This window comes from Dysidea avara, chromosome 4 (assembly GCF_963678975.1).
Source record: "Dysidea avara chromosome 4, odDysAvar1.4, whole genome shotgun sequence".
In the NCBI taxonomy this organism is placed as follows: Eukaryota; Metazoa; Porifera; class Demospongiae; order Dictyoceratida; family Dysideidae; genus Dysidea; species Dysidea avara.
In genome coordinates this window covers 11,777,834-11,794,027 of record NC_089275.1, presented here as the reverse complement: position 1 = coordinate 11,794,027, position 16,194 = coordinate 11,777,834, and the positions used below count along the sequence as shown (strand labels likewise).

General features: G+C 36.4%; 1 protein-coding gene across 1 annotated transcript; it reads left to right on the top strand.

The window, feature by feature from the left end:
• Positions 1-76: 76 nt before the first annotated feature.
• Positions 77-14,954, top strand: LOC136252942 (uncharacterized). The gene is made up of 11 exons (XM_066045530.1): positions 77-226; positions 4,065-4,138; positions 5,298-6,016; positions 9,248-9,352; positions 10,655-10,753; positions 11,360-11,458; positions 12,403-12,501; positions 13,629-13,709; positions 14,523-14,589; positions 14,640-14,664; positions 14,717-14,954. The coding sequence occupies exons 2-11, from the start codon at positions 4,108-4,110 to the stop codon at positions 14,865-14,867; spliced, it is 1,476 nt and encodes a 491-aa protein (XP_065901602.1). The 5' UTR covers positions 77-226; positions 4,065-4,107; the 3' UTR covers positions 14,868-14,954.
• The last annotated feature ends 1,240 nt before the right edge of the window (positions 14,955-16,194 follow it).

Below are 16,194 nucleotides of genomic sequence, written 5' to 3'. Positions count from 1 at the left end.
GTAATGTTAAAAAAAAAAGTGTATATGTGCATTCCTGCATCACTTGACATATATAGCTTCATGATGTAATTTCCTGCCAGTTGTTGGCCAGCAAGGCTAGGCACTGAAGGAATCCCCTTGACTTCGTGTAACGGATCTCGAGTAAGATTAAGTGGAGTGTTCGCGCGGTGGATTGTTAGTATTTGCTTGGGATGCTGCCACTTCGTTGATGAAACACTTTGTTGATGTGAGAGTTTCTGTTAGTATTGTTTCAGTGTTGTTAAACGAGGTTAAACTCGAAAGAGAAGGCCATTTTCTCCTTCGCACGTTAGCTCGATTTCCTTGTCTTGTTACTGGCCTGGTCCTGAGTTACGATCCGAGTTAGTGAATTAAACGTTTGGGAGTCTTAGATCGTTAATTCTTTTCAAAAAAAACGTCCATAGTTAATTACTTTAACCGCGTAACCGCGGACAAGAGGTGGGGCTTCAAGAAGCTACAAGTCAGCTTCTGGTTGTAATCATAATTTTTATACAGGGATTCTACTCAGTAACCCAATACTGATTTTCAGTGGAGCCCTGTGAGCAAGAGGAGAAAGTACAACACACAATAGATACAACACCAAAATAATATGTATACACGCAAAACAAATGCAAAGAATTAGCTAATATTAATTCCATACAACTATTTGAATGATGAAAGAATAGTAGCTTCCACAACAGCTAATTGTGGATTGTTCCACAGAACACACCGATGATAACATAAAGACCTTTTCCCAAAATTGGTAGACACCCTGGGAATAAATAGACAACTGATATTTCTGGTGATTTATTCTGCATGAAAAACTTACACAGAACATAGAACAGACTTTGGGAATATGTTATTTGGGCATCTGGTTGGTTTTACTCAGATTACAAGGATAAAAAAATGTAGTCACAGTTAGAAAGACAGTTCCTGAGGCGAAGTAAATGCGTGCTCCAATAGCATGCATAAATTTTCTGCCCTGCAGAAGTGATTATGTAACTACAGTACTAGACTGTGACATCAGGTGTTACCACTCTATATCGATATGCCCATGAAATTCTTCACAGACAATTCCTTTGGACACAAAACTATCACTTTCTCCGTGTATCCACAACTAGGAAAAATCATGTACGGGGCTTCGAGGAGATTTGGCAAGAATTCAAACACTTCATGGTAGGATTTCAAGATTTCAGAGCAAATAAAATCCAAATAGTTGGATCACATGATGTTGAGTATCAGGAAATGTGCGAAAACCTTTCACTTTTATCTATACAGGTGTTGAATGTAGCACACATGATGATGCGAGCATGAAAGTATACAGGAACTTACACAGAACTTTATAGCATTTTATAAAGATTTCAGTTTAACAGTGGGCTGAGATTTGAGATTTCAACTAGATTTCAGGCTGTATGAGATACTTAAGTGGACCCCTCAGATAACTCAATCAGGTTGTCAATCATTTTAAACTATTAAATTATGGATCCACAGTAGTTATAGGCTCAATGTATAGCTAGATAGAATATTGATTGTGGATCTCAGAAATATAATTACGTGACTACATGGGTCTGGGAAAACCGGTCTTATCACCCATGACAGCAGATTTGATTTTCACTAAAAACTGACACAAAGCCACATGAATAAACTATCAAAAATCAGCTAGTCTGCTTTTACCTTCAAGCACAGTGGTGATCTATACCAGTGGTCCGAAGCTTTACCAGAGCACTGGCCATGGCTGTATGCGGTTGTACATTGCCATGGTGTTGAATAAAGACCTGTGCTGTAAATATCCTTTCATTATAGCCAGTTTTGATAACATGAATGACCCATATCTTGACCTAATTTATTCCTACTCCTTCCTCTTTTAAGATTTTAAACAGCCTCTTGCCCTCCTCCAGGGCCCCGCCTCTCACCCCTTTTGGAGCTTGTTGATACAGTCAACCTTGGTTTAAAACTATCTAAAATGGCAGGAAACTTAGTTATTGGTAGGGCTGAGCGATTGTGACATTTTGCTACTTTCACAATTGTAGGATGCAACATATCACGATTACGATAACTATCTCGATGTTATAACTCACATGCATCAGCATCATGTATGCACAACTTTGTATGAATTATTTAATACACAGTGAAATTACATGCAACTGTTCAACACAATTAAGGCCATAGGCAGTTACTGTTTAATGCAAAACAGCATAATGAATAATAGTATCCTTATAATTCAATGGTTTCTAACAGATAAGCTGTAAACTGCATAGTAAGATTTATTCTCATAATGAACTCCATCAAGCTTGTTTCCTGGATCGTGTTCTTCCACAACAGTATGTGGCACCATTTTGAATTTACAGTTTACTAATGCATATTTGCAAGTGATGTCACAACATCATGATTATTTAAAATACATATCAACATCACGATGTTCAGAGACAATCACGATTAATTCAACAATCGATATAATCTCCCAGCCCTAGTTATTGGCTACTTGTACAGTGGATGCTTTGGAAGGTAAGGAATTGGTCTAAAATGTGTGAAAATTTGGTACACGTAGCTTTAACCATTGGCAAGCTACAACACACAGAATGCTTAAAATCAGTATTTCTCGATACTTTGAAATAGGCGATGAGACCGGTTTTCCCAGACTGGGTCACATATACGGTTGGGTTGGATCAGCTACTTTGGCATAAATAAAACAAACTGAAAGGGTACATTTTTCTCCATGGCTCCCCATACATTTTAAAAGGGAAAAATGGTACAATTGAATTAGGGAGCCATCTAGTATCCTGAACTACCGTATACCGTCTAGTATCCTGGACTACCGTATACGTACCAATTTTCGAGGGACATAATTATCCCATTGATATCTTTAGGAGAGTAATTAGGTACTGTAACTGGTCATGTTCCTTAAAAGATGTAATTCAGTCCATAGCATATTAAAATTAAGGCACACAGTAGTGTGCCGTGCAGTGCAACAAACGGCTGCACCACACTGGTGTTATTAACATAAAGAACAATAACACAATTTTTACATGTGTATGCCTGAATTTGTGTATGGGATAATCAATATCAGGGTCTGACCTAGATTGGATTACTTGTGAAATGAATTAAATAGTTTGGTGGTGTGAAATGTACACATTAATCTGTCATAGTATAGTACAAACTTCTTTTGTGAGCCACGCCCATTTATATAACCTAAAGGCAATACCTGCATGTGTATCCTGCATGAGTGCGTGTGTATTGTGTAAATTTACAATCATACTTATTATCTTTTCAGCAGAAGTGTTCAATGATTCAGAATTTATGACTTGTTGGAGTAGATTGTTCCGATCATTGATTACTCTTACTAATACGCAATTTCTTTGGCTGAGTATACTTAAAAACAGCTTGTATGATTTGAAATTGTGACCCCTTTGTGTTGTAAATAGGTTATGTGGAGCCACACCTATTTATCAGTAGGTGTATGAATCCATGTCCATGGCTGACACCCAATAATCAATTTTTATTTAGTGTACAAATCAATGTGATTAAACAAATGCAGTTATTTTATGAGTCATAGTCTAGTCTTGCAGCATACTAGTTCTTTTGTGAGCCATGCCCACTTGTCAAGAATATGTGATATTGTCTGTAGACATGGATCTGTGCTAATTTATCGGTTAAGTGTGTTGAAGTTTGTAGATATGCATGAAGCCACTTCCATTTATGGCAAATGTATTTTGCTACCTGCTACCGTACTTTGAACCATGCCCATGCACTGCCTAATTGTTAGCTATGTTGTTGAATTATCGTATAGCTTCCTAACTTAATACTTTAGACTCTTGGCACACGTCTTATAATCTTGGTGTCCGGGTCAGTAGGTCATCCAGGTCTGCAGTAGTGACCCGGTTTCAATGCTGGCCTGTATTACAAAGAGTTATTAATAAAAAAACAAGGCTGAACCAACTGTATGTAGTTCCTTTTTGCACAGGTACACACAGAGTTTATTGTTGTGCATTTTTAACTTTATTGTGAATTTGTAGTCTTGTGCAGGTTACTAGCAAGCAACATAGCTCCCTTTTATCTCTCTCCTGCAGCTACCTACATGAGCAGCCAATTATTATACATCTATTAATCAATATGGAAAAGACTTATTCTGGAGAAATAAAAGGTACTTTCATATTTAACAGTATACACTTTAACTTCATTAATTGCTTCACGTATTTAATGGTAGGTTGTTACATTAATAAAACTATTAACAAAAGTAAAACTATGAAAAATTAAGTTCATAGTAAGTGACCATCACAAGATATACTCTTAGTATGTTTTAGAAGATACACATTTGTTAGTGATTAACTAAATAATGTAAGATCTTGGTCCAATGAGTTGATAGAACTATTGAGTGGATTTTAACTACCATATAGCAGGTTAGTTTTGAGGCAGAAACTTTCACAAATGAGGCAAAATCTGAATTTTTGAAAGTTTTGATTTCAAAGAGTGCATAATTATTTTGAAGTGCAGGTGGTTTCCAAATAAATGGAAATTCACAAATTACAAAAGATATGTGTGCAACAACTGACTTACTGATGGAGTAATCCTGTCCCTATGTATTGGAGGAAGAGTGGGGGAGCCTCTCGTCTTGTCTCAAGTGAAACAAATTCTAATCAGCCACCTGCTCAGTTATGCCTTTGCTAGAATTGCAGCAGACTTTGTCAATCCCCAACGTCCAGTTCTGGGATCAGCTGTATCACTAATACAAGCAATTACATATTCATGCATAAATATTTGGTCACGTAGAGACAAGTTACTTTAAATTGTGGGAATTTATTTTCGAAAACGGTATAGGTATTGGGGATTCATTTTTGAACAGAAGAGCCTCTTCAAAATATCTGAAAATAAAAACCCTTCAAAAATAACTGGCTATACGATAAAAGATAAACATTAATTTTCTTTTGAAACCTTAATCCACAGAATTGTGGGTATTTAGTTAGACCCATGAGCAAATCCAGCAAGAATAAGGGATTTAACATTATGTGTTAATTATTGTTGGTGCCAACCGCTAAATGTACCAGTTACCATACAAACTACCATGTATGTATGTCAGTGAGATTGTTCATACATAGCTATGCTCCTAGCATTGTGAGTGATTACTATGACAATAAAAGTAAACTAAGACAAAATCTTACTAAACAAAACAGGTATGGTTGGCATTGTATGGGCCTGATATATGCTGCACCAGCTTTATTTCAGTGTTACAAACTTGTATCTGGCTTAATGTGTTTACATATCTTTGTGTATAGATGAATGTGATTGTTCTGCTATTATTATAGATGATTCAGACATGTCAACTGACATTAGCTCAAACATTTCAACTGCAGTTGAACAAACTAGTGTGGAATTCAGCAATCTTCTTGAAGAAATCTTGGGAGAACTAAAGAAAAATGAAACTGTTAATCTAGAAAAGCTAAAAGTTACATTGTCTGCACTAACTGTGAAAGAGAAGGCTGGTGTTTTAGTGTTCAATCACAACCAGCTTGAAGCCATACAAGCTTGCATTGATCTTGAAACATTGTTGATAAGCAAACTGCGCCACTGTTACAGATGGGATGATTGCTCCATGTTGGTTATGCTTTTGTCATCATTGAAAGCTGAAACATGTTTGGAGTTGGCAGGAAAATTTCAGATGAAACAGTGTCAAATAAAACTGCACGAGATTCATCAACACTGTCAGCAGAAAGGTGTTAAATTTCCAGAAGGATATAACAGAATGGTAGCCATTGTGCGAAGGGAAATATTCTGGACCATCACAAAGGAGGAGTATGATGAGTTGAAACAGTTCATTTCACAACAGTGTGGAGTGGAGCCTTATGTGATGTCGCCATTTTCAAATGCTTCTCCATTTTCCTCCTTAGAGTTAGAATGGTTTATACCGACAGATGCAGTATCATACATGATAAAAAATGCCGTAAACAATGTTGGTAATTTCTCTATGAAAACAATTGAATTTTTTAAAATAGCATCAACCGTGATACTTGACCACAGACACAATGTGAGTAACAGATCTAGATATGTGCATGTATGTGACTGGATCTCGGGAAACCAGTCTTATCGCCCATGACAGCAGATTTAATTTTTCACCAAGAACACAAAGCTACATGAGTAAACTATCAAATTTCACATTCAAAATCAGCTAGACTTGAGTGGTCTACTTTGCTTTTTCCCAAGTACAATCTGTATGAGCTGTCTGGGGCACTAGTGGAGTTCTGGCCAGCCTGGGGATGGCTGTATATGGCTGTACAGCTCTGTGGTGTTGAATAAAGACCTGAGCTGTAAATGTTGTTTCATTTTAGCCAGTTTTGATACCTGAATGGCCCATAACTTAGCTTAATTCATCCTTACGCTTTCCTCTTTAATCTTTTAAACAGCATCTTGAGCTCCTGCAACCCCCACCACCCACCCCACCTGGTATCGAGTTAAAAACCTATCTAAAATGGCAGGAAACTTAGCTGTTGGCTTGTTCTGGAAGGTAAGGAATTCAATTTGGTATAAAACATGAAAATTTGGTACAAATAGCTTCAACTATTGGTGAGCTACAACACACTGAGTACTTAAACCAGCATTCTTTGATACTTGTAAATAAGCGATAAGACTGGTTTTCCCAGACTAGGTCACATATGTGAAACACCGCATGCGTATACTGTTTTAATTAATTCTTATACACTACAATTATATGTGGTTAAATCTTAGTAGCACATCATCATCATCCCCTACGTGTACAAGAATGTTCTTAGATAAATGGGCAAGATTGGTTAAAGGAGGCGTGAAACAAAAATTGATGTGGCAGCCAGGAAAAAAGTTCAATACCATTGCAGTCATTTTCTTGCCATCACCTTTGATTTCACACATTGTTTTACATATATGTGGTGTTAGCTACATCATAAACCTGAGTAGTGGATCATAATTGAGGTTGCCCCTGTTTTTTTCCAAAATCCTAATAGAGCACTCAACTAAACACCACCTTAGAAGTCTCTTCCAACCTTAAAAGAAGCCTTAGAAGTTAATTTGGAAGACATGTAGGCCTACTAGCAAAGATGACGTCAAAAGGACCTACCTTTTTTAAGAACTGAAATCTGCCGTTTTGTGCCATTTTGTTCATATTATTGTTTTTCCTCAGCGCTATAGCAAAATGTGAGCACTTTTTGGGGATAAAAGCCACATAACTTTCCTTCCTATGTCTTTCTTCACGTCCATGACCTATTTTTAAATGCATATTACAATAATAACATCCACTTCAAGCAAATTTGCTTCTGGTAGGTTCACTGCCATTAATCTTCTGACTTGGTCAGAAACCAATGTGTTAATATTTCTTTATTAAATGCTATCCCAGTCTATTCACATTAGCATGTTCATTTGGAAACCCTATATCATTACCTATATTTTAACCACAGTATATTAAGTTCATACCACAGCAGCGATGTTAACTTAATGTAATATATCAAGTTACTTTTCATTTGGAGTAATATGTAACTGTAGGGTACTTGGCTTTTTGTGATCACCCAACTGAAGCCATACTACTGACTACAGCATGTTATACATTGTCTATAGTTGGATATATCAAAGCTGTATAAAATAAATTCATTAGTAAGGAAGTATTAGCTAACTACTTAACATCTAATGTACATGTACATGATGACCGACTTGATACTGCTTGAGCAATATCAAGTATCATCAGCACTTCTTATCATGTTAGCTATATATCCATAAATGGATTTTTTTAAAAGTAAACAAACTAGTGTAAAAAATAGAGGTCGCTGAAAAACTAAAGAAACAGGAGTCAAAGAAGCCAGCATGTTAAACACGCAGAGATCTCTATTTGGACTCAATGGCTAGAGACTAAGAAAAAAGCAGTGGTTTTATATAAATCAGGGGCAGATAAGTGCGTACTGAGAATGCTTCTTTTATATATGTTTATTTGAGTCCAAAAAGAGATAACATGCTGACTTGTTTGATTCTTGTTTTTTTTTTTCTTTTTTCCGCGTCCTCTATCCCATGCTTCAATTCTTAAATTGGACTGTTTTGGTCTATACTTAAATTGTTGAGCAAGTCATGTGTCTTTGGAGTGTCACTTCCGTGAGCCCATGCCTCACTTTCTGAATTTTTCCTAAAAACTTATCTATGTGAAACACAATAAAATATTAAACAGAAGGAAAGTGGATAGCCTGTATGTAGATGTTTACTAACACTGATGATACATATCTATATCTCATGACCACCCATTGGTGATTTCAAGGGACTTAGGACCAAGCGTTTTTGAAAAATAGTTTGCATTGTCTATGAAATCATGAATCAATTGAACCCTTTCAATGTTAAATTTTTTTTGGTAGCTTCCTACATTTGTGACTCACAACAAAATCTGGGAACCATGCACCTTTGGATACGTCCCTCCATAGTGCAAGGCAGTGGTTTATGGTGTGGATGACATGTGCACAATGCAAGTCAGTGGTAATCCAAAACTGCCATAAACTTTAAACTGTAAATTTCAGATGTGGATCTAGGATTTCCCAATGGGGATGCTAGTATGCATAGTGTGGCAACTGGTTTATACAACTAGTAGTGCAGTGTGAGAAGCACACCACAGCATGAGTAGCATGTTTTTTCTAGGGGATCTGGGGACATGCTCTCACAGGAAAATTTATAAATTTAGCTTTCTGTGATCAAATTTGGCAATAATTGACTGGACCTTATTGAATAAGCATTGTGAGAACTAAGTGAAATCATCATTTTCTAGCAATGGTAACTAGGTTTCATATAAAGGACACAGCATAGATGCTGCAGTATGGTTGAGTTCAAAGTTGAAGTTCAAGGGGTGTAGGAGTTGGTCTTTGTTCTTTATAGTTTAAAGAATTTTAACAATGGATGTTCTATTAGAGTAGTTGACTGTTCTATTAGGGTATTCCAATGTTTAACAGCTTTTTATCCCTTTGATACCCACTTGTTGATTCCTAGAAGAGATTAGCACTTCTCACTCTTTTCCATGTTTTCATTATCCATGCATGCTTTAGATGCAACTGCACCTGTACTGTAGTTTCTACTATATTTCTAGCTAGTACGTATAGTAAAATTTGGGAGGGGGTGCTCTAGCCCCCATGCATCACCCCTAAATCCATCCTTGATTCTATTCTATGCTACTTGCACTGCCTTTTGTACCTAGACCCAATTTGTTATGGTAGTTATTAATGGTTGCATTTGTGTTCTAAACATTTGAGATATTTTCTAACAGGAAAAAGAACTGTATCAACTACTGGAGGCAGCTAAACATGGTAGTGTTGCAACAGTGGACAGATTAATAACCACCAGATATATTGACACGAACACTACTGATGGGGTTAGTAGATTTTACTATGTAATTAAGACTAAGGAACATTTCAAAAAATGTTATACAATGCAGTTTTGGCTGCATTTAATTTAAGTGAGGTGGCCATATGTATTGTGTTGGGGTCATGGGGATTATGGGTAGGGGTGGTGATGGGAATCTTATAAAAGAAGACAAGTAAAAGCCAGAAGTTGAGGTCCATCAAGTTGGGTCACATGCACACAAATCACTCTCCATTGAATAACAGCAACACATTAGATATTGAATGGGAAAAAATCTATACTCGTGTTTTTCATAGGGTCTGTGAATAGCTGGTGTAGAAATCAGACTCGCCTGTTCTCTAAAAAATGCAGCGAAATGTGGCTGTCTATTACATCAGCAAACCAATTGTGGTAAAAATATGAGTTCGGTTTTCTGTGCATAGACATGCAGCAGTTTACATACGTTACTGAAATCCAGTCACAAATAACTAGCTTCAAGAATTGCTACATAATAAACGTACTTGTTTATAATTTAAAAACACAAGAAAGGCACAAATAAGCAATGTAGCATTTTACAAACTTTTTAGCATAGTTTATCAAGCAGATTTCATTAGAGGTATCTGTACCGCTAAACTGGGCATTCCTTGTTTTTAAATTTACAACTGTTAGCATCATTACATTTTTTCATTTATGCAATGGTTTAATAGGTGCACAGGTAAATAATTTTTAGTTCAGCATTAGAAATTTATTTATTATTATTTATTAATGCTTTACAGCACAAGTGCTGAAGGTCTGTAGGACACCTGGTCCTACAGCCTGCTCAAAGAAATCAAGTAGCCAAGGAGTGGAATCAACTATACCTTGAAATATACCATTAATAATGAATCAGATCATCACTTTTGACTTATAAATGCCAGCTGCAAAGTACAGGTGCAAAACAAATTTACATAAAGTGGAACCACTATGGGTGTGCCATTTTTGCACTGACACATCTTGCTATGAATCACATGAAACAGAATGCATTATGCTACCATGTAGCAGATGTAGTGTGTCTGTTCATGGGCTATTAACATAAGACATCTTCTTGGTTGGGCTGCATGGCGTACTGCCATGTGTCATCATAAAGTATGTACCCATTTAGTTCAATAGTTCACTTTAGATCTGAATATTTGGTCTGCGTTCACCTCTCACTAATGCACTGTAACAAATCCCATCGTGTTCCGACATCATCCTTTCCTTATGCAAATATCTTAAGATTTTTCACATATGGCATGTTATCACAAAAGTCATAATTGGTTCACTAGTCAACTGATGTTGTTTTATCAAATTACAGGAGAAGAAGACTGCTTTACATTATGCTGCTTTAAGAGGACACATTCAAGTAGTAAAAACACTGATCCCATTAGGAGCAGATGTGAATGCACTCGATAATGTTAGTTATTTTGTGTATGTGTTTGATGAAATGGTAGCAGTGAGTATCCAATATTATAGTTCATTCAATCCAAACCAACACATTGGTGTGTAATAGGGTTGAAACTGGGTTATACATCATGTAATGCACAATCCATCCAGATATTATACAATCTGTCCAGACAAAGCATGACCCAGTTGACCTGGATGACCTAACCCAGTTTCAACCCTGCATGGTGTACAATGTAACAGACAACTACATATTATACTGATAATGTAAAGAATGTTGCAACATTATGTCATGATCCAAACAGTACAGTTAGTGCATGCTACTTCATAGATTTGACAAAACCAATCCAAGTTGCACAATAGCACCACCACTGATGTGTAACCACCTACTTGGCTATTGGAAAGCTCAATTTGCTTTACTGGCTTTTGCAAGGACCTGGCATCAGTATTATAAAATGACAAACAAAGCTTGTGAATACAGTAACAGTTTACAACCTGTTGGGCAAAGGTCATTGACCCTGAAGCTTGTCAACACTAATCTTGTCCATTGTGAACTATGTGCATATGTGTTATTTTTAAAATGTGATCATATTATTTGGTTACCTATGTATTATTACAGTGGAAAGAGACTGCCTTACACCAAGCTGCCAAGAAAGGACAAGTGCAAGCAGTTGAAACACTTCTCAGATGTGGAGCAGACGTTAATGCATTAGATAATGTTAGTCAATGTGGTAGAACTATAGTAGTACTACCATTGAAAGCATGGTCAAATGTATGTAGCTATATTCTAGATGTATACATATTAGAGATGTGACATGATGTGAAGGATGATGGGACAGAATCCAAACACTATAGTGTATACTAAGAATGTAAAGGAATTGTTACACCATAGTATATACCCCTTCAAAGCAGTCAAAATGAAGAGATTAATTTCAGGCATGCCTATACCTATACTGTTAATGTTCTCTGTATGTAATATTGTGTAAGGGCAGAGAACAGCTGACAACTACCACTTTGCTTGCTAGTAATTATCATAAGGAATGCAAAAAGTTACAAATTGATAGCCTATATATTGTATTGGCTAATATGTCTGGCACCATTCTTATCTTTTGTGTGATATAAATAAATTTACACAAAGTAAACCAGCCCACAAGTATAATGAAAATTGAAAGCTTTAAAACCTACGTAATAGCTATGATCAAACAAGGGGTTGGAACAAGATCACCTAATAGCTATGATCAAACAAGGGGTTGGAACAAGATCACCTGTTTAATCCATTGTTGGCCACTACAAATATGTACAGCTTGGTAGAAGAAGGTAGAATTTGCATACCAGGCAAAATTCTCTTTTTTTTATTATGGTGATCCCTACTCAGTAGATTTTGTACGTTTTTGTCTAAATGTGTATGTAACTAAGATATGCATCTGGTGATTATTGCGATATTCCTTGACCAACAAAGAATCATGATTATAATACTAAATGTCTTAAGGTGCACAGACTTCATTGTCTCGCTGTATAAAAAGGTAGCCAGTGTACACTGTGCCTTTAACAATTTCAGATTTACCTATACACAGTCATTCAATGTGTGATGCATGTGCCAATCTTAAGAGACTATGTGCATCTACTGTACCAGTAACGTGTGTATTTGTTATGTTAATGCAGGATATGAAGAGTCCTTTACATTATGCTGCAAGGAGTGGACATAAACAAACAGTGGAAATGCTGATCAGATTTGGAGCAAATGTGAATGCACTTGATGTGGTTAGTTGGTATGTGTGTGATAAAATGAGTTGAAGTATTAGTGTTACTAGTAAGAAGTGCAATCCAATGTAGTAAGAACTATCAAATAAGCACACAGTAAGGTGGCACCTTTGTGGTGTAAAAGATGTTATGTGTGTGCTATACTACTGTATTTAGTGTACTGACATTAGCACTTCTTCTGTTGTGCAGTTACACTTACAATGTGATGAAGGTTTGGGGTTTTCTGCCCAAGAAATATCACCAAAAATCTAACCTCATTTTTCCTTCATCACAGCTTGGCAGTATTGGGTAGGCATAGCTGCATGACAGCAGCGGTTCAGTGGTGAAGGTTTTGGGATATGGCTGTGAAGGTCCCTGGTTTGATCACTGTACAAGCTAATCAAACCAATAACGCCTTCACCAACAATTTCAACAAGTTTCTATGGATTTGTAAGAAAAACATTACTACCTAACTAACTGACCGCTTGACTGACTGATGCTTTTAGCTAAGCATAATTTCACTCTAACACTATATATGGATTTGATTTCTTCACTGTTTGCTGTCACTTAACTCATAAAAGTTTGCACTTTCTTGCAAAAATATTTACCAGAAACTATAGCCAACTAAACTACTAAAGTAGGAATTACATGTCCACTAGTATATCTGCAGGTATACACGACCTGCCTTGTTTCACTGCCGTGCAGGTATACACGACCTGCCTTGTTTCACTGCTCCTATTGCTTCTACGGTCCCTAATCAGTAAAAATCTTAATTATTGTGATACTTCTTACATATAGTACAGATACGAATGCCTACAATTTCCACACAGAAAATGATCAACCAGAAATCATCTTCAAATGTCCATCACTATGACTTATGCAGTGGTATTGCTGTTGTATCAAATCCTAACATGCCCTTAAAGGGACTTAAAGTACAACTAAACATGTGTAACAAACTGGTATAAAATATGCACATGCATAGCAAATTTTATTGCTTTTAAAGCTTTATAGTTGCTGTAAAATATCAGCACAATTCTTGATTCTTTACACATACTTGTACTTTTGTTGGCATAATCCCCCACCACTGTAACATCCCTAAAATACAGTATATTTATCTGATACATGTTTCTCATTATGTTTCACAATAGGAGAGCAATAATCCACTGCAGCTAGCACTGGAAGGTGCTCACAATGATGTTGTACAGTTTCTGCTGAAAGATATTACTCAGGTATTGAAAGCCTAGCTTGTGTGTACATAATATAGTCCATGTTCATGTGATCTCCAATTAATACACCTATAGGTATGCAATACTATTATTAAGGATTTACAGCATACATGCTGAGGGTTTGCAGGATTCATTGGTCCTGCAGCCTGAAATATTAGTCACAGTTTCTTATACAGCTACATGTGTAAATGCAATGTGTGTATGAGAGACAAATAAATCATCATTATAATTATGTTGTCGTTCAGAGGGAACTAAAGGCACGAGTCCCCATTTTTGCTGCTGTGCTTTCTGCTGATTGATCATGAAGTTTGATGTGTTAAGCAAAGTTAAAATGTTCGGGGACAATTCCATGCTAGCATCATTTACTCCCGTTTGTATACACTGTAGACTGCATTATTGAAAACTAACAAACTTAACCACTTATTCCTATTACAAACTGAAAAGTGGTCTGGAACGGCTGGATCATGGACTCCAGCCCTGATGCTGAATTTGGGTAGCATGTTGCAATTTGATTTGGAGAGATTTGTGTGTCTGGATACCTTATAATGTTTGCCACTTTTTTAGTTCTGTAGCTGAGTGTTCTTACCAAGACACATAAAGACTTTGGCCATAATGTCCCTTGTATATGCAAGTTATTATATTACATGTAATTAAATTATTTATCAGCACTGACATGCTGGGAATACAACTGGAAAATTTGGTAATAATCAGTTATGCTACTCTCACGATCATGTAGTACGTATTTACTTTACATGTATACTTTATATGCAATCGGCTATGTCAGCAAGAGTGATTATGTACATGGTTCATTTTTAGTGCATGCAGTCAGTGTTTGGGGAGGCTAGTACAACTGGTGAAAGTGGAGCATCATCTCAAGGACTAGGTGAGGATAGTGACATCATGTGATGTGATCCATGTATGGTTCCCCATTAGAGATGAAACAGGAACATTTTATCAAGTAACAATTTATAGTATATCATCATGTTGTGTTGTTATCTGTTGAATTCCAGCAATGACGGTGATAATTATGATGATGATTTTGATGTTGATGAGTATGAGGATCATGATGATGATGAGGATGATGATGATGATGATGATGAGGATCATAATGATGATGATGATGAGGATCATAATGATGATGATGATGATGACAAAAGATGATTAAAATGTTTCTGTATGTCTGTATGTAGTGCAAACATTGAGTTGGTATGATATCAAAAAACATAACGTTTTTGAGACCACATATAACGTTTTTAAACATAACGTTTTTGAGACCACATATAACGTTGTCTCAAACATAACGTTTTTGAGACCACATAATTCACAAGTGAAATCTACCTCTTACAGCCATAGTAGAATGTATTGCTAATTTAACAAAACCCACAATTAAACTTTTGTAACTATGGAGATGTCTTGAAAAGTTCTTGAGGAAAAAGCAGCAGCCCACCCCTCTGGAGCTGAGTATTGAGCAATAGATATAATTATGTTGACGTAATTTTGTATTGCTAGTAGCAGACATGGGGCCAAGTACATGAGTACTTATACTTAAGTACACTTAAGTACAGATTTGAAAGTACTTGTACTTTACTTAAATACTTTCTTAATTTCCCCAATGTACTTGTACTTATACTCAAGTACTTTGCTATGTACTTGAGTACTTAAAGTACTTGTAAGTACTGCAAACATTGTACGTAGTTTGTACACAGTGGGTGTACAATGAGAATAACAGAATTTTATGAAGGTGCAGTTTACAACTTCTTGCAATTCTTCTACTGCCTTCCCCAACCTTACTATGTATCATGTTGCCACGATTAATGATGTCATAGCATTCTGGCAAACAAAAACAATGCTGTTGTTCAAGTCAGTGCATTTTAAGAGTTTAACAGAGAGATTGGTTGACAAAAACCAACCCCCCTAGGCACACTTACATACTACAACACACTGGATACAGCATATGTTTCACTACAGCAAAATGTACTTGTACTTTACTTAAGTACTTCCAGCATGTACTTGTACTTTACTTAAGTACTCTCTGGATTGCTGTTGGAGTACTTATACTTGTACTTGGAAAATTCAAAAGTACTTGTACTTTACTTAAGTACTTTTAAATGTACTTGGCCCCATGTCTGGCTAGTAGTGTATACTTTCAGAAATACGATTAATTAAACGGAAGAGTTTGGGTCATGATGGCCAAGTATTGGTTGAAAAGGAAACTACAGCCCCCTTAGCAATTAGCCACCACCTAAATCATGGCCTGGGTGTAGGACATAAATCACATAACAGATCACTTGCAATTGACTGTTACGAGCAAGGTCTCCAGCTAAGATGGTCATTTGTGTACAAGCGTGTGTGTTTAAGACCATGATGGCACCTCTAGCTGGGTAATAGTTTTGTTTTACCTTGCAGAGATTGGCTAAAGCCAACATGCCACAATTGGTTTTGTGTGGAAAGTACAGAGTCCAATTCTCAATAAGAGAGTGACAAATTT

Bases quoted from the DNA above. Each gene is read 5' to 3' on its own strand.
- LOC136252942 (XM_066045530.1), top strand. From the start codon at position 4,108: ATGGAAAAGACTTATTCTGGAGAAATAAAAG. The intron at 4,139-5,297 runs GTACTTTCATAT...CTATTATTATAG, and splicing joins TTATTCTGGAGAAATAAAAG to ATGATTCAGACATGTCAACT. The intron at 11,459-12,402 runs GTTAGTCAATGT...ATGTTAATGCAG, and splicing joins ACGTTAATGCATTAGATAAT to GATATGAAGAGTCCTTTACA.